Raw genomic sequence first — 18,977 nt, forward strand, 5'->3', positions numbered from 1 at the left:
GGTTTCAAAAGAATTTTGAAATGGAGACATCTGTTCTTAAATCAGTTAGATGCTTTTGTAAGTTTTACTCASAGATTAATACTTCAAAAAAGCCAGTTGTTATTAACAGAATGGAAAGATGAAACAGATTTATCTGAATTTACTGTTTCATATTTTATGCTGCCAAWGGAGTAAATGTGCTGATTAAAATGGTCACAAAACTTCAAATTGTAAGATACTGTCAGAAAGTAGTCATATAAATTAAACTGAAATTTATTCTGTTACGTTCAGTTATTCTGTCCTCCGGTTATAGAACAAAATCAATATATGTTCCATTAAAGCAAGCTCAGATTGGTAATATACATTCAAATTATTATGAATAATGTATCAATCAAGAATTGCATATGGAGATTATTTATCATTTACTATGAATAATGAAATATGCAGTGGGATCAGTAATTTATGAAAAGGCAGACCACAATAAGCCCTAGAAACAAAATTCACCATAAATTGTTTTTGTCTGCTTGCCTGACTGCCTCCCAAGCTCTATCACTTCCCATGGGGTAGGGGAAGGAGATGATTTTGGGGCCGACATTCCCAGCTGTCATCCCCGCAACTTTCTCTGAAGTCCTTCAGCAGAGGAGGCAGAGCAGGGGGGTGTCAGCTCATCTTTTGGTGGCTCACAGCCTGCAATATCGACTCACATTCCCATCTGTTTCATTTTTCATTGGTTCTGTGAGCTCTGCGTTACGGCTCTGACTCACAGTCCCTGCTGGATCTAGCGGCAGTAATCGGAAGATGTTACCTCCATCCAGGAGGATGTTACTCCTGGGAGCCTGAGCGAGATCCCTAGGGTGGGTTTTGATCTGTTTGTTCAGCAAGTGCCACGGTCCTTCCCGATGGTACTTTCTTATCAAGCAAAGAACAGCTGACAATTTCRACCCAGTTTGACCTGGTATTTAGGATTTGGACACTTTGGCTTGTGGTTAAACTAGTAACTCCCTGGAGTTATTAACTCAATATTGAAAAAACACTCTGTTTAAATTTGTTCATAGCACAGATCTTATGTGCTGGCTAGACATTGAACAGTTCAGAAGGATGCTCCACAAGGATAAAGAAAAAAGGGAGGAAAAATCTAAGGACATTAAAAACAAGTACCTCAACAAAAAGTACTTCTTTGGACCCAGCAGCCCAGCTACCAGGGAACAACAAGAAGAGGTACCAGTGTGCAAAGCTGTTCATAAAGAACAATTACACAAATAGCTGTGACTGAGATAAGAGTCCATGATCGGCTCTATCCCAACTCTTCTCCAAACTAGCTCCTCAAATCTTATCTATATTTTTGGCTAAAAGTCTGGTTCTGTTCTGGGGGATCCTTCCTTCCTGTTTATGCTCTTCCTCCCAGGAGGATGGTCTCCTAAATGTGGATCTGAGGCCGCAGTCAGAGCATGCACAGCCCAACTCAGAAAATGTGTAAAAAAATAGCTTTAAGGCAGAGTAACCTATTCCAGTTTTCTCTTTTAGTATGTTAGTAGCTAAGTCACAGACAGCAAGTCTGAGCTGCGGTACTCCAGTATATCGTGATGCTCGTCAAACGCACTCAGTCACATTGGGATATTATTTGCTGGTGTCTGTGTTCTATTATAGGTAGGGACAAATGTAATCTGTTCCCTTTTATGAAAAGTACACGTGAGCCTTGAGTAAGCATGCATTAAATGCTTTGCTTACAGTTAAGCTCATGCTTTGCTAAATCAAGTATGTAGAGAGATAAAGGGCTTTTGGTATACACAGAAGTTTATGTCATGTGTTTATTGTATTTGGATCGCTTAGCTAATGCGTTCAGGTGGAGGATGGGGACAGATCCTTCATGATCAGGTTTCTCCAGCGATTCTGCTAGAAATTCAGAAATAYGCCCAGAGGAGATTAGAAAAACGATGGTTGCCGTTGTTCCTGGCAGAAGAACAGCATGGGGCGGATGAAAAAGCAAAGGTAATTTTTTAAAGACTGCAACACCTTCAGGCATTGTTTTTTGTTTGGSTAATAATTTACTATTGAGATAAAGCGGGTCAGAGGAAAAGCAACCTGTAACTCGCACTGAATTTAGATTGAAAGAGAAGCTCTTGTATGTGTAGGTGGAAGCATTTAGCTTGGTAGCTATGAAAGCCCTTCCTCTGGCGGCTTGGTGTGGCTGACAGTGTTATWGTTAGACGCTAAATCTGAAGAAGCTGGTGTTTGCTCTGCTGCCAGCTAGCCCGCGGGGCAGAAAACTAACCTTTGCTGTAGGAAGGGTGTTCACGACAGTGCAGCACCCTCAAGATGCCGTTTTGCCCCAGGCCGTACACTCCCACGTAGAAGAAATGCTGCTTTGTGTACGGGATTTGCCTAAGGGGACGAAAACGCAAGCAAATCAGCAGTCTTCCCACGCTGTGTTCTCTCGCTCTTACAATGCCCGTGTTCTCCTGTTCAGAGCRGCAGAGCCCACAGAAACGACTCTAGGTCCCAGGAAATTCTGCTGAGTAGGGAGATGAGCTGCTACAAGCCTGGTTTCCAATTGGTTACTTTAAAAAGTTGTCAGAAAACTGGGAACGAGAAGCCTTTCACTCCTGCTGGCTCATTAGAGTCAAAAGACTGGGGAATGGGCAGAGTTTATTCCTGACTTTTTATGTGAGTGCCACTGTAGCTGGGATCTATGTGGGGAAATTATCCTGCTGGTGGCAGTTGCAAAAAGACTTATTTTTTTGCAATCCCRCAAGAGCTCTTGTGACTGCAGAGGGAAATTTCACAATTCCACCAGCAGACAGATACGCACACTGCATTGACTCACAAAATTTGTTATCTATGATCACTTTAACATCAAGAGTGTTCAAAATTTGTCATAATTTTATACAACCTGGATCTTTCCTATTGATTCAGAGCACTAAGTAATATGAGAAGTGTACTTTCTAGTAAGCCAGGCYGTAGTTTTAATACATTACGCTAAAGCAAAATTTCCCAAGCCTCTGCTCTTTTTAGCTGAACTCCGCTGTCCAGGCCACCCTCCCTTACGAGCCCTGCTGCAACACTATGCATCCAGGTTAAGGGGCTTCCAGGCGTAGCTAATGCCTCCTCTTGCACCTGCTGCTCTGCGTCTGCAGCGTGAGTAGCCCCTGCAGTTTGGAAAAATGCTGCATTAAAGTCTAATAAGCAGTTTACAGGAAATACATAATTTTAATGAGATTTTAGTCTTTTCCTAACTCCATTTAAGTCTCACTGCTTTTTTCTCTTTCTTACTGCAAATTCAGAGGATGAAAAGGTCCTTTGAAGACTGTATTTTAGAAGAAATGAAACCAGATGACATTCTCCACTTGGCTTCATATTTCACAGTGACCAAACACTCTGGGCATGCTATGTAGTCCTTATTCAGAAAATCTGCCCTTGATTTGAAGGGTATTTTGGCTACAAAGAAGCTGCAGGATCAAGTCTGTATTTCTGATACAGCTGTCCAAAGGAACTAAAAGCATTTCATATAAAAAACCCATTACAGCCCTAAATCTGTTCCCAACCTCAGCAGTCCCTCAGAACAGTGTGGGTAAGGCAAACCAGTGAAAGAGAGCAGTTTGATTGCCATTACCTCTTGTCTTCTCTAACTCCTCAGTCTTAATGACTAAATGCTCATTTTATAGCGTAACAACAAGGGATGGTGTTCAGTGTGGGGCACAAGTTACATCTTCATTTGCATCTTGATAAATGAATTAGCTACACCACTGTGGTCTCAACCATTAGGGAGCTGATCATCAAACAAGAAGAGTTAGAAAGCACTGTGATAATCCTTTTTTTTTTTACCATAGATAAGGGACATAGTTGAAGATCTCCTAACCCAGAAGAAGGAGAAGACAACTAGGATGTGGAAGGCAAGTGAAGTTTGTTATGCCTGTTGTGTCTACAGTTTCATTCTTTCCTGTTTGTACCTTGCACATCCTTCACAATTCCCCTGTTGACAACGTGAGACCCAAATGTGATTCTGGCGAAAGCAGAAATGATTTTACTGACTACAACGGACTGATTACTCACATTACTGATGAACTTAGCTCCCCGTTGGATGACCATGATAAACTTCTCTCCTTTCCTGGCTGGAGAGGTCATGCCTGAAAGAAACATATCTCTTGTCCTGGGCTGTGGAGCACCCCTCTCAAACTGATATTGTACCTTTAATTCACATTTATCTGTATTTTGCATGCAGAGGACTTATTGGGACAAGCTGTTCATTCCAGCATCTGGTAGTTTATTTATTATTGCGAATGGATTACGTGCAGACACAAAAGGGAATGTGAAGTATGCAGTGGAGTGGGCAGGTTTAATCATATCTTACAGTATCTGTTTCATTTACAATTGTATTTTAATCTTACAGCACTGAGATAATATCAGTTTTAAACATCTTAAACCTTTGTAATAATATGTTTCATCAGAGGTTTGCCAGTTTTTTTCTCTTGAAGAGCAGTGAACTCTTTGTGATTGCCAACATACAAGTTGTGTACATTTATTCAGTTGAACTTTTATTGTCTGTTGAAATCAAACTGGAGACCCGGTCACCAATTATCCATGCAAACCATTAGCTCAAAAGGGATCGAAAGTGCATGTGGGTTCTGTTAACTGAGTTTTCTCTCCATCTGTTTGTCAGGAAGATGGTAATTTTCCATGTTTTGTTTTAGGGTTATTGACCCATAAGATAAGCAGTGTTTGTAGATTGGTATAGGGGTGGGAGCAGTGCTTTGTGCATCTCTTTAAGAATGTGCCCCAGGAATTTTTCCCCAAAGCTGCCTAAATCTTGGTCACAGTGATCTTATGACTTTGGACAGAACATGCTTGATGTTTTGGAGGAGGGCTGGGAAGATGCCATTTTACTGTCTAAGCTGATTTTTATTTTAACGTTAAGGACCCTTGGGACAACCACCTCACTCTCTCTGGTGAGGGCATGCTCTTCTCACTGTCAGGCTCTGCAGGAGACTATGTGTAACTCACACTTTTAAGAGAAGCTGTAGAAAGGCTTTTAGCTTAGAATTGGATTTCCAAGATTTTCCAAAACAATTGAAAATGTTCTTGTCCCATGCTAACCATTGAGCAGCACTCCATCCCTGCCGGGCTTTGAGAGTTTTATACTGGTGTTACAAGACAGTTTTCATTCACCCGTTGGATAGCGAGGGGGATAGTCTGGCTGCRCCTCTGCACCCGACGGTCTGTTCGGGAAGGCAAGCCTTTCCGAACCGCCCTGCAAACAAGCTGTCCCTGCACGAGCCATCTCCCGCTCCCACCCTTTCCTGGCTGCTCACTGCTCTGTGCTTTGCAGCACCCAAGTGTCTCGATGACTTTAAATTCTATTTTACTATTGGTAGCTCTCCTCCATAGAGAGGAGGCTCTCCAGCTTCTGTTGGTGATCATGGCAACACATTTCAAAGCTCATTTTGTTAGCGCGATCCCTGTCAGAAGCATTTTACAGCTTTTAGCTGTGTGGTTTGTCTGTTCCCTTTTCTTTGTTGTTTGTTTGCACAAAACTCAAACTGTTCTCTAGAAAAGTAGCCTGTTGCCATAATCAATAACAATAGCTGTTTCCATACTTTATAGTATGTAGTCATATGGTCTAAATCATTGTCAGTCATTTCCTCTCCCATCACATCTTCCAAAAAATGTTGCCCAAACCAAACTGAAAAAAAAAAAAGAAGGAAAGAAAGAAAAGAAGGAAAGAAAGAAATGAAACCTTGCCAAATTCTATTGTATCCATGTCATAAACTCATAAACTACTGAAAGTTAGGGTCAGTGCAAAGATAAGAATCACACAGTTTACGCTAACTAATGCCTTTGTTATTGCTTTTTGAAACAAAGTTTATTTGGTGCATTTATTTCTTCTTTTGACAGCATGTGGACAATAAGTGGGTTTCTTCATCTAAGGAAATAATTGCTTTCCGCAAAGCGCTGTTGAATCCAGTGACAGCAAATCAGTTTCAACGCTTTGTGTCACTGAAGGGAGAACTACTGGCGAACGGAGTGCTCTTCTGGCAGGAGGTTCAGAGGTATAAGGTATGGTGGTAAAATGGACGGAAAGGAGTATCACTCAGCTTCTAAGCAAACGCATCCATTACTGCAGATTAGGAGAATTTTTGCTAGAATATCTCTAAGCATTTTTTGTTCATTGTAAAACCTTCATGTTTAACTGTTCTTTCTTCCATGAAAATTCTCACTTCTTCAGGATGACTATTTTAACTGACTTTAATGTATTACCTCTGTATTTTTTTCGTGCTTCTTGACTATAACATTCTTCTGAGTCTCTGAAGGGATACTATTAACTAGTTAATGCCCAGATTTTGCTATATATCTCTTCAGTAGTTCAAAATGCAATGACCGCATTAAAATGTTCATTCTCTTTATAGCTGCAGGCTGCTAAATAGAAGGATTATTGCTGGGCTTGGTAATTCCTTTAAAATCAGAGAGAACTTTTAAATGCTGTCACATATACGAATCAAAAATAGCAGCTACTCAAAAGGTGTATAAATGCAGACACCAGTTCCTTTATTCAGTGCCGTCACATTTGACTGCAGCAGAGGATATGAAACATGATGGGCTGGGAGACCCAGGAGTGGGTCCCCTGGATACTTGCCCCTRGGTGAAATTGCTACGACATGAGGTGCCACACCTCAGGCCTCTGACTTAGGGGTCTACGTGAGAAGCTGGAGTCCCTCTGCTTCCAGAGGGCAATCCTTCCTCAAGCAGTTTCTGGTGCAAAGCGGAAGACTTACAGACTGCAATGCTCTCTGGAGGTGCTGTTGTCTCTATCTCGGATAYAGAAAGAGTAGTTCAGGCTAGAAAGGCACTTGAAGTTACATGACATCAATCTTTCAAATATCTGGTGCTGTTCCAGATTTGTGACTCTTCATTGCTACATTGTGGAGAAAATGGAAACTGTTTGCAAATCCATGTGGAGCGTAGTTCAGGCTGTTTTCTTTGTGGAATTGCTCTCTGAAGAAAGCCTTCATTGTTTTGTGTCCCACCCCTTCTCCTCCATTTATGTTAATTTTATTTGTCTTCTTATCAAGAAAAAGTACAATCTGACCATAATTCCACATGCACGCGATTCGTCATGGTTGGCAGTTGCTGCTCTTTATAGAAGCGAGGGCTGGAGTAGCCGGAGCGTTGTGGGTCAGGCTGAACTGGGGGAACRTTGCCAAAGCTGTGGGCAGCACTTTGCATCACGCATGCTTCTATTTTCTGAGCCCTATCATGCCATCTGTTTGGGCAGAACTCCTTTGGAAGCCAATGTCTGTATTGCTCCTCATAACCCATCGGGCTGGCGGCACATTTTGGGACAAATACAAAATAAAAATGATTTCTTTTCTAAAACAAATATGGGGAAATATAACTCTGTGGATCATTTCCATGTGTTTGTCTATGTTCACATCTCATCCTTTTTCATAGCTAATGGCTTGTTTGTCTTCCCTCCTATTTCAGCTCGCTGTCTTTCCTTGTGTGCTAGATGAGCAAAGGAAACCGTAATATATTCTCAGGATATATTGAATATGTTTTTGTATCGCCTTACTTTCTTCATTGTAGCTGCTATCATTCTTTTCTCCCTTTAGAAAACTAAAAAGTATTCATAATAAAACAAAGCAGCTCTTTCACATACCACATTTCTGGTTAAAAGCCCTGTTTTTAATTTCTTTCCAGAGTAAATATCCAACCTCCTGTACCAAAACTAAATGCTTATTCTTCATTTAGAGAGCTCTGTTCCTGAAATTTCTCTAGAGTGTTCATTGTGTCTCTAGTAGATGCATGTGATAATCTCCTAGTGTTACAGAAATTTCTGGATTTTTATGGATAGATGGAAAGCATGTTTTTTGAAGGGTTTGAAATAATAAGTCCTTTGAATGATTTTTTTCTCATGTCAAAATCCACTGGCAGCATCATAACAGTGTGAAAACACAGTAATCATAGATTTTACAAGAACAATAGGATCATGTGAAAAAGCATATGAAATCCCCAGTGTTCCTTTGAGATCTCACCCTTGTAAATTCAGGTTTGTTTTGAATTCCATCTACCCTGCACAGAATTATTTCAAACACCAAAACTTTGGGAAACTAGAAGAACTCAGTGAATGGAAGACTGTGCTGGCAGCTGAAATTATCCCTCTTCTGTCATCATTTGAGGTTATACCTAAGTAATTCCCTCTGTTCTTGGAGTTTGTAGACCATCTTTGTCGTTTTTAGCTACTATTGCTATGCTAGTCATAGCAGACTCACGGAAATCAGTGCATTTCACACCTGCAGGTGTGTTTCTCTTTTCAGAAATGCCTCTGATTTGCCAGTAATGTGCTTAGATTGAATGGGGGATACGAGCTGTATTGCTCCATCTGAATATGCAGGTAGAGCTTAAAGATTGCTGTATATAGATATAGAGTTGCAAACCAGAAGACCCACAAATGTTTTTCCTGTTGCTGTAATCCTACACATTTGCTGTAAGAATTTGGTCCTATTGTACTGAAGGAATCTGTTTTTATAATTTTGTATGACTGTTTTTCTCTGATCACTGCCCCCCCCCATAGAATCTCTTCTCTCTGCCCACAGTGACTGAAACTGCTGTTTTTCACCTTTCAGGACTTGTGCCATTCTCATTGTAATAACGCCACAATCCAAAATAAGATCACAGCTATTATCAACTGCTTTATTAATTCCGCTGTACCACCAGCTCTGCAGATTGACATCCCAGTTGAACAAGCAGAGAAGATTTTGGAGCACAGGAACGAGCTAGGACCTTACATTTTTAGAGAGGCACAGGTAAAAAGGTGGAAGACTCTCTGTAACAGATGCGGCTAGAATTCTTGTGCCTGATTTTAGGAACAGTTTTTGTTGCTTACGTGAAAATTTTGACTCCCTGCATAAGCTTGGGCACAGAGTAGAACATCGTAGTCACCCATTTCAATACAGATGATATGGYGGAGATGACAAAGAAGCTTCGGGTACTAACTGCTCGATTGCCTGGACAATCTCTGTCAGCTCGCGGATCCTGGAAGGTGTCCTCCAGCCCTGCTTTAGKAACGTGGGCGGTGGATGACCTCTGTTCATTCTCTGAACTGCTTGTTCTTTACTGCTTGGTTAACATCAGGGTAGTTTGCAGTCAGAGGATTCATTCATACAAATATAAAAAACATGTAGATGTCAGTAAAGGACACAGACAGCTTACTGAATGTCTTTCCCTTCCTTATAACATAGGGTTTATGTTAAATGGCTGTGGACAATTTTCTCTCCCTGATCTTTGTACTAAGCAGCCTTAATGGCAATTTGTGAACCCTGGCTACGCATTCCTGGTTACTGTCTTTTATGACTTTTCTTCTAAAATCCACAAAGCTGATTCCTCTTCTTCTCCTATAAAATTGCCATCGACACCTTTAAAAATCCAGTGCRCATCCATAAAATATTTGGATCTCAGGAGATGAATGTTTTTTTGAGAGAGGAGGTTTCATGCAGAWCCTAGGAGAAACAAGAAGACTCATTTAAGAGTTAAGCCTGTGTAAAACACAGTGAATTCCAGAAATGCAGCACAAAACCAAAGGAAGAACTTGGCAAAACAGTTGCGACTGGAATAGTGACTCAAATGTCACTTTCAAGTAGGTTGAGCCAGAATCAGTGAGGTGCTGAGCACGCTTGACTCCCTCTGAAGCCAAGTTTCTCAATGAGARTTGAACTTCTAAATAAAATGAAAAACGTGGGCCTTAGTACGTGCAGCATTAGAATGCACTGAGCCCCTCTGTTTGCTTTTTTTAAAATTGTTTTTCTTATTCTAGTTCAAAAAAGACCCTGTGAGAGATTATATCACTTAAAAATTATCCAAGATTTGCTCATAGATCTGTAATGTGGTTTAAGAGCCTTTCCAGAGGCAAAAAAGTATTTCCTTTCTCTTAAGCAGGAAAAAAAAAAGCTCTCCCTAATGAGCAGAATATTTAGAATACTTGAGCAAAACAGTGGTGCAAAAACAATTCTACTGGTGTATATTTTATCAAGAATACTTGTAAAAAATGATGGATGTTTTCATTAATGCAAACAATTGTTTAGGGAAACTGAAAAAAAAAGTGCTTTTTAACTGTGTTTTAGGAAGATTTCTCACCAGTAATAAACACACTGATGAAAAGCAAGTGCCGAGCAAAGCTGGGTTGAAATGCCAGGACACAGTACGTGGGAGGAACAGGGCTGTGTGTTCAAAAAGAAATAGTTATTTCATTCTCGTGGTAAACTACAGCTTATTTTACAGTAAACTCTGTTTTCCTAATGCAGTCAAGATAGACTTTCTTTTCTTTTCACGCAGATGACTATTTTTGCTCTTCTGTTTAAATTTTGGCCAAATTTTTGTGAGTTTCGAAGCAATTTGACAAGTGACAAAATTTTACCTGCCTTGGAGAGAAGAAAAGAAAAACAGATGCAAAAGAAGAAGGGCAAAACAGCAGAGGTAAGGCTTACAGAGGTTCAGGTGAGAGCCGACAGACTGCATATACACTCTTGTATGAGCAAACGTATAGGAATTCAAACAGCCTTTTTCTCAGTCTGATCCAAAGCTACCGAAATCTTTTTGTTAGAACGTAAGCTTTACATATGATCCACTCCGAGGACAATTAGTTCCTAGTCCTGCCAATGCATATACATATGTTTAACTTGAAGCAGATGAGTCAATGGAATACTCCTTTCATTAAGTAGAGGGGAAAATGTACTTTAGCCATCTTTTGTGCAGAGGGAAAAAGTGGAAAAGAGGGCTGAATTTTAAAAAATCTATACATGCTACATATGTACGATGGATAAATGTAGATTTGCCTGCACTTTCAGTGTATACTGTCATTTTTCAGGATTTACAGTCCTCAGGGGTCGCTATTAAAAAAAACAGAGATTTCATATCTATTGTTCAGAAAAAGCCCTTGAAAAGTCTGCACATTATTTTTAAAAATATTTATGTGCTAATTGCTATTTATACTCTTTGCCTTTTCTTGAATATTTGTCAGCTTTGACTGTGAAGTTGTTAAGAGTTCTCACAACGAGTTTCCAGACAGTTTCAGTGCATTAACTGTGGCCTCTAGAGTGGAATGCTTGCTTGTAAAAGTGTTTTTCTTGGAATTTTATTATTAAAATATAATGCATTTTTTTTCCTATCGATAATAGGCTTTGCAAAAGTTTATTTTTTACAAAATGTACTTGTTTGGCCAGCTTTGAAGGGAGAACATTCCTGTAAGGGCTGAGAAATTACTGGACTTGCAAACTATCATAAGTAGCATTAAAAGACCTTTACATATTTTAAATACCATGTACACATGTGTTGAGATGTTACTGGTGATGAGAACCACATGAGCACCTGAATAGATAGAGACATATGCCCATAAGAACATATACACTTTATTATCTTCTTTTTAGACACATGAAAACTGAGTGAAGTGTTACTCAAGGCCACACAGCAATGTCAAGTGAAGTCTAAAATCCAAGAACTCATGCTCCTTTCTCCAAAGCACGTTGCCTCCATACAGAAATGTCTGGCAAGGCCATTGGCAATACTTACAGTGCAAGAATGCAATATTTCAAAGTAATGCACTTTGGTGTTTTCACAGACTTATTTTTTCCATCTGTTTGTTGCCTGTCTATAAGATTTCTGATTAGGATCAAGGAAATAAAATCTTGGCCAAGAGGGCAAAAGCCTAGCTTTTATGGGGAACAAATGGGAAAGGTGAATTACTCTTCTTAACTGGAAAATAGGTAAGAAATTTTAGAAAGTGACAGGCAGGGAATGCAGCTCAGCAAACAGTTTACAGATTATTCTTTTCACAAAAATTATCAGTAAGCCAGTTACCTTTAAAATCCCTCAAAAGAATAGGAGGGWCAGATAAATCTCTGAAACTCTTCTTCCTTTCTTTCTTTAAAGAGTTTCCCATTCCCTCCTCTCTTCTGCCCCCTCAGTGACAGCAGAACTATTCAAACAAATTGATTCAGGACAGCCAAAGACAAAGCATCCGTGGCAGGGCAGTGCACAAAACTCCTAAAGCCGCTCCTAAAGTCAGGTTTAAAAYAGAAGTATTCTGCTGAAGGAGAGGAAGCCTCTGACAAGGGAKGAAAATGATAATTTTTCTGACCCCCCCCTCCAAATCAGTTGCCATTTGCTCTTTGTGTCAAGACAGACAACCATAGTCCTCAGGGAGGAGTTTTACCTCCTCTTTCCACAAACGTTTTGCTGGGGTGGCTCGTCTAACTGGGTGTCCTCACTTTCTGAAGTGACCAGCTAAGGCAGCTGCACCATGGTGTAGTGCAAAGGAAAACATGGGTAGACCAGGAGGTTGTCACTGGACAGTGGTGCGTGACTTCTCTTGGTATCAGCTGACAGTATTTTGCGTGCGTGCCTGCTTGGCATTTAAGGAACAAATCCAGCTCCTTTATCTGGCCTAGCGAAGGTTTCCTGGCAGTGAGGGAAGCCCTGCGAGTGCTGTATAATGCTGACACCTCTTCTAAGCACAGCCTCTGGAAGGTATGACTGAGTAGGTATGGGAGGAAGTAAGCTGACTAGTCAATGCGACTCCTTCAATATTGAGCTAAAATAGTTGTTTTAAAGATATTGCTTGGGGGCGGGGGGATGATTTGCTTTAKCCCTTTGCACATATTTGCCCTTGGTGTGGTGCAGCTATATGAGCTGATCTTTGGGCTGTGGATTTGCTCTTCAGTTAATTCCTAGACACACATGACACTTTTTAAAATAATAGTAGTCACTTTTTGCAAACTGCCTTGATGCCAGTATTTGTAGTTGGCTGCATACAAAATTGCACTTTGCCTCCAAAGTTGATTTGGAAATTTTATTTTTCAAGCTAAAATTGTACARAGTAGTATTATCTTAACTGTAAGTCTGTCCTTATTCTTCCCATGCACTTGTCAGAGAAAGGCTAAAGCTATATGCATTAGTTTTAGTTTTCCATCTTTCGTCCATTGCTCTTAGTAGTAACTAAGCTTCTTAGTAGTAACCTGATCTGTTAGTAAGTGATGAAACATCAAGAGATTGCCATAACTTTGCCTAGTTTATTATGAAAAGACATTATTAAAGGACTTATTTAATTCTCCATTCTCATTTTAAAATAGCATATACAAACTATATTATATTAGTATATACAGTGTTTCTGCATACGCATCAGTCTCCCTAAGTTGAGTGTCTCATCGAAGTTAATAAGCCTGCTTCTGGAGAGAAGATAAATACCACGCTGCCTAGGCAGCTCTGTGCCCAAAAGTCTCCATTATAGATGATGGGTACCTGGGACAACGGGGAAGAGGATGAAGGAAAAGGCTGCTGGAAGCAAGGAATTTGGATATTCTGGTCCTTTTCCAGATCTTTCAGGGGCTTCCTGAGTGACTTTGGGAAGCCATTTGACCTCTCCCTTTTTGTCTCATTTGCAGCAAGGGGCAGGCAAGTTATGTTACTTGCCTTGCGGGGATGTTGTGGGGCTAATTAATCTATGTTCGTAGAGTATGGGGATTATTAGGCAGATGTGCAAAAGCAAAGCCTTAATAAAACACTAAAACAACATGAAAATGGCAAATTGTTAATCTCTCAAGCATTTACCAATGATTACAGTGCCTTGCCTACCACTGTAAATGTTTTAAGTGAGATTGCTCAAGTTTCTAATATATACACTGCAATTCATTCACAGCTGCTGGACTTGAAGATGGAATTAACCACGGGAAATCCGATGTCCTACATTTATACAGGAGGCCACGTTGAAGGATTTACAGTGGCCTATCTATCCTTACGATATGTTCTTTTGCATGTTCACCCTCTCTCTTAGCTACAGCTCACTCCTTGGGAGCAGATCTGAGATCTGAAATGAAGATAGCTGGCAGGAGCCCAGAGGTCAGGAAACTTCGTAAGGACAAAGAAATGCTTTAAAAAGCAGTATCATCTCCTTCCTTTTGTTAGTACGCCTGAAGTGATTAATTATGAACCTAGGCGTTAGAAAGTTCTGTCCAAAGTATGTCCATGTATAAAATAATACTGCAAATGACACATTTCAAATGACAATTTTGTTTCCTCAGGTATTACTTTTTACTTTGRCTCAGAAGTTATTGTTCACATCTAATTATGAGTTCTTACTATTATTGGCAGGGTAAAGGAGAGGGGAAAAAACCTCTCAGTCTGTCAAGCAGTATTTTCAGAGATGAATTTGGTGTGGAGAGAAGACGAGCATCATCTCCATATGGATATGAGCAGCAGGTGACTAATAAACATATTGCTACAGATATCACCATTCAAGAGAGAGAAAATGATCTGGGGAGAATGGGAAGGTAGARTTTGGCTTAGAATATTACTGCTACATTATTCTTCAATAACTGTTCATTCTTCCACCATTAACTTTGCTGTTTAGAAGTTTACCTATCTTATCGTATCCTAAATTCTKTTTGAAGATTTATGTTCTAGGAAATATTAATACCTAATAATATCAAGCTTTAATTTAAATGTAGAGATTCAATATAAAGATAAGTTACAGGAAATTTAGGATAAGAAATTTCAATTTAGTTCAATTTAGAATAAGAAATTTTATATGACTGGGGAAATTCTTGAAAAATTTGGTTTAAGCTTAAGTCTTGTTGTGCTTATAGGTCAAAACCTGAAAGTGAGCTCATTTAGTAAATCTAGCTATTTGGAAATAAAATCAGACAGAAAGTAATTTACTTGTCTCACATTTTAAGAACAACTCTCATGATATATCAAATATATAGGGAAGCGCTATAGTCATTTTATTAGAGAAACAGGAAGAACAGACTTGCCACCYTGGGATTATCAAATGATGGTTCAGAGCTGAGCAGACACTGCCATGATATAATAAGGAATCTGTGCATCAAATAATCACAGATGTAGCATGTGACGCAGGAGTAAATCCCACTTTGTTCAGTGATTCAGTTCCATAGAGCTCCTCCATGGCACTACATTAGCAATGGCAGAATATAGAAATGGGCAGTCTGAAATTCCCACAAAATCTGAAGCTGCAGTGCAAACTGTATAATTAAGCTCATAGTCTTATACCTTAAATGGACCTTTGTAATTTTGCTTATATTTATGTCAAGAAAAAAATGAGCTGGGTGATTCCTAGGCAAGTGTATCAATACTGTATGCCTAAGTTTTCAAGAAGAGGCCAGATAACTGCACAAACAGCAATAATCTCTTCTGGATCAGTTTCTTCTCCTGGCCCCTTGCTGCTCTAGGAAGACGCTACAAATTCTTCTTATTGCGTCACAAAATGAAAAATTGGCCTCARGCTTTTCATGATGTAAGGAGAAAAAGGTCAAATAAAAATACACTTCTCATAGTGATTTGACCCTGAAATATTGAACACTGAACCTGAAACTGGGGATGTTACAATGTAAAGAGCAACATTTGTTCCTTAGAAAAGGAGAGGATGCCATCCCCAAATGAGCCCTCTCTAGTGGTAGGAGCATGCTGCTAGAGAACTTAGGGAGAAAGAACTGTGATRTTAATGAGACCTTCTAGATTTGAGATAAGGCACACTGAAGAGATGTGGCAGGGAGGTAACATGAATTAAAGTCCTCAAAAGCATAAAAGGCTGAAATTTTGGAAAGTGCTGCTGTGTGTAGGAAGGTCACTTAGAATAGGGATGTATGATAAAAGARTATAAGCATCAGATCTATCTGCACCATCAGATCCTAAGCTGCACCTAACGGTGTTTTGAGATTTGTTTTTTTTTGACAGTATTATTTGTCCCATGATTACACTATTGTCATGATAAAGCCTCCATCTTCAATAACTGAGATTAGTCAGTAACTGGGATATAACATAAGCTTTCTGTTGCGCTATTGTAATGGACCATCAACTACCAGTGATATGGTCTGGAGCCTGATTTTTTTTGATGTTCTTGCAGATTTCTTGGTCCTATTCCAAGTACATAGAAGCCTTGGAGCAGGAGAGAATACTCCTTAAAGTGCAAGAAGATCTGGAGAAAGATTCATCCTCACTTCTTACAGGTTTTAAAACAAGTTCTGTAGTTTAGGAGGACAAGCTTATAGCTTAGGTGAATTTTTTTTTAGGATAGAGGCTTCAGTTGTTCATTCTCCTTTGTCATATGTAAGCCACTGCCTCTCTTACGCTGTCAATAGGGAAGTTGATTTCTACACTAGAATGATGAGTGACAAATTTTCTACAAAAGGAAAAGGGAAAGCTGCAGGGCACCAGCATTAGCTATATTGCATATGGCCTGTTGCAGAGGGGAATATGTCCATTCTTTCCTTCCACACYTGTTTGGGTCCCATATATTTCACCYCCCTGGATTCTAGCACTTCAGCAACTTGTGTGCAACCAAACAGGTTAAACTTTCACCAGTTTGTCAGTATGCTTTCACRGGATCTACCAGGAGTTGCCTCAAGCTTGTATCAGCTGTGAATATCCTTTTAGAGTCTTCCCAAAGGAGTTTATGACCTATTTGTTCCTTAAATAGTATGTGTGATATTAAAGGATTCAATTTTCCGTCATTTCAGTTTTATTTCTATATGCAGGTTCCTCATCTGTGTCCTTGCTGAAGCCACGCAGCTCTGAAAAATTCATCCTTTCTCCAAGGAGTAGTACGATTTTTGAGAAACACTTAGATCTTCCCAGAGAAACAGAAAGTGAGTACCAGATTGCCAGTAGTGTGCTTTGAAATTTGAATTCTTAAAAGCTAATTTTCCTGCTGTCAATGCTCATGCTCATTGTTAGTAAATTGTTCCATTCCAAATCACATTTAACTGAAGCTGTGCAGCCTCACCATGAAGACAAGATTATTTTTTACTCCAAACATGGTTGTCTTTTAGCCAAAAGGAAATCTGTTGCAAAATGTCAGTCTCTGAAATGTGGTATTCTAGACTTTCCGGTTGAAATACTTTAACTAGGAGCATGAGGTGACCAGAGGAAGCTCATACCTCATGGAGTTACTAGCGGAGGCCTGACACAGAACTAGGAACAGATCATCTCTGCTGAAGCAGATTAAACATTAGAATGGGAGAAAGGAGAGGGACAGCAGAGAGTTTCATTAAAAGGAAATAGGTTTTTCTTCAGAGATTGAATTCCTAGATGAGAGAGTTCCCTGGAGGTTTTGTTTTGTTTGGTTTTTAGTTTATCCTGAAATTAGATGGACTTTGTAGAACTAATAGAACTTGGATTATTGCTCTTCCTCCATCTCTGCTCCTCCTTCATCTTCTATTTCAAGACTTCAGCATTGCTGTTCTAGTATCCTGTCCTCCCTACCGTTCCTAAAGTTCCCAGTGCCTGAAGACTCTTCTGGTGGCAGCATCTTGTGTGTGGCCAGGAGGAGAAAATTGCAGCAATCCTTGTTCTTTTGCTTCCTCATATTCTCTTTCTGCCTTCTCCTCACCTCCCCTAGATGCAGGTAAAACTCACACAGTTACTTTGGACCTTGTACACCTTTGCAGATGTTACTATACCTCATACATTTATTCCTTTCTTGTACTGTGCTCCATGCAGCTGTGTCAGCATGCGGAGTCCTTGAGCAGGGGCTTTGATCTTGCCCAGTGAGCTGAGAAAACTCCAAGCTGGTCCTTGCTCAAAGGGACCACCCCAAGGTAGCTGCAGTCCTTGCTGCAACCCAGCCCAGCAAGGGTCTGTCCCATCCCACTGGCTGAAACCTGAGAATAGGTTGTGGTACTGTCTAACGCCATGAGAAAGTAGAGGTCTGAGAGCTGCGCGTTCTGCTCTCCCTCTAGTTTCAGTTACAGCCTGCTCTCAGACTCCACTGGAAATTTGCCTGCCCGATTCTTCCCTTGCTCTCAGCTCCAGTGTTCCCACTCCCTTTGAATAATTTGCTCTTCTTGCATCACTGTCCTCTGGTGGTTCTCCTCAGCCTTACTCCCTGCAATCATCTTGTCGCTCTGTTGTTGATGCAAGATTTCTGCAAACGATCACTGCTGCTCTTGAGGGGRCTGCTCTTCCCCACTTTGTTTCACAGAAAACCAGGTTCCTCAGATGTTTTCTAACACTTTTTGATGCAGTTGTRGGTGACTTGCTCTATTTCAAGCAGCCATAACACAGTCAATGATATTTTGTTACCTTTTGCAGGCAGATTAAAATTTCCCTGAGGAATGGGATGCAGAGGCACTCAGTGAAAGTGGACARGCAAGAAATAAGGTGTTGGTGAGGTTTGTACTTATGTTTCCAGCGAAGATCACAACTTGGAATGTTATTAAGAATRAGACATTAGTCAAAAGTAGAAAAGAAACATCTTCCAATGTGCTTAATACCAACATGACCATGACACTGACTCTTGTGTTATTTATTTGTTTAATGGCATGGCTTGAGGCTCCAGACAGAGTTAGATTCCACTGAGGTATGYGTGGTGCAAACAATTAGGTAGGCAGTCCTGGTTCTAAAGGTCTTATAATCAAACCCAGTTCTTTGGTGCCTGATCTAATGAATAAGTAAAACATTGTGCATTGAATTGACAGCTCTGAAACAGTGTGTCTTGGCACACTGTGGTCTCAGTTCTGCAATTCATGCAACTTCTATTCATCAAGGATAACTCATGAGGTTTCTGAACTATCATAAAATCAAACCTTGTTGTGGTTTGGTCTAAATCCAGTCTGATTCCTGATTTAAAGTACACCTTCTGCCTCATTTCTGACTTTCAATCCCCAAACAAGGCTTAAAATATACCAGGAACATATCTGATTAATAACTTTTGCAAAATGTTATTCCTCCCAAAGCTGTACTCACAGGAACGCTGCAGGCGCAAAAAGCTCTCAGAGAACTCTTCTTTTTTCTTGCTTCTTTTTACAACTTCAAGAGAGGCAGAGAGGCCACACTGAATGTATGAACTGGGGGAGTCAGAGTAGTTGTAAGGGGCAGATTTGATGCTGGGACCAAGGCCAAAGGATTATTTGGGAAGTTAAGGTGGGGCAGGGGCAGAATTAATTGCTAGGCAGGAGACAGGATGATGACAGACCTCTCCACATTTTTCAGACCACTTC

The 18,977-nt window shown here is 40.1% G+C and overlaps 1 protein-coding gene across 1 annotated transcript in view; it reads left to right on the forward strand.

The window, feature by feature from the left end:
- RGS22 (regulator of G protein signaling 22) overlaps positions 1-18,200 on the forward strand; it is a 62,345-nt gene extending 44,145 nt beyond the window's left edge. The window contains 10 exon segments of the mRNA XM_085325487.1: positions 1,035-1,197; positions 1,810-1,968; positions 3,807-3,869; positions 5,869-6,030; positions 8,598-8,777; positions 10,303-10,464; positions 14,113-14,220; positions 15,884-15,986; positions 16,515-16,625; positions 18,070-18,200. Of these exon segments, the coding sequence (XP_085181613.1) occupies positions 1,035-1,197; positions 1,810-1,968; positions 3,807-3,869; positions 5,869-6,030; positions 8,598-8,777; positions 10,303-10,464; positions 14,113-14,220; positions 15,884-15,986; positions 16,515-16,625; positions 18,070-18,089 (1,231 nt within the window). The 3' untranslated portion in view covers positions 18,090-18,200.
- Positions 18,201-18,977: the final 777 nt, after the last annotated feature.

The sequence above is a fragment of the Rhea americana genome, unplaced genomic scaffold (assembly GCF_003343005.1).
Source record: "Rhea americana isolate MKP2758 unplaced genomic scaffold, rheAme1 scaffold_0, whole genome shotgun sequence".
Lineage (NCBI taxonomy): Eukaryota > Metazoa > Chordata > Aves > Rheiformes > Rheidae > Rhea > Rhea americana.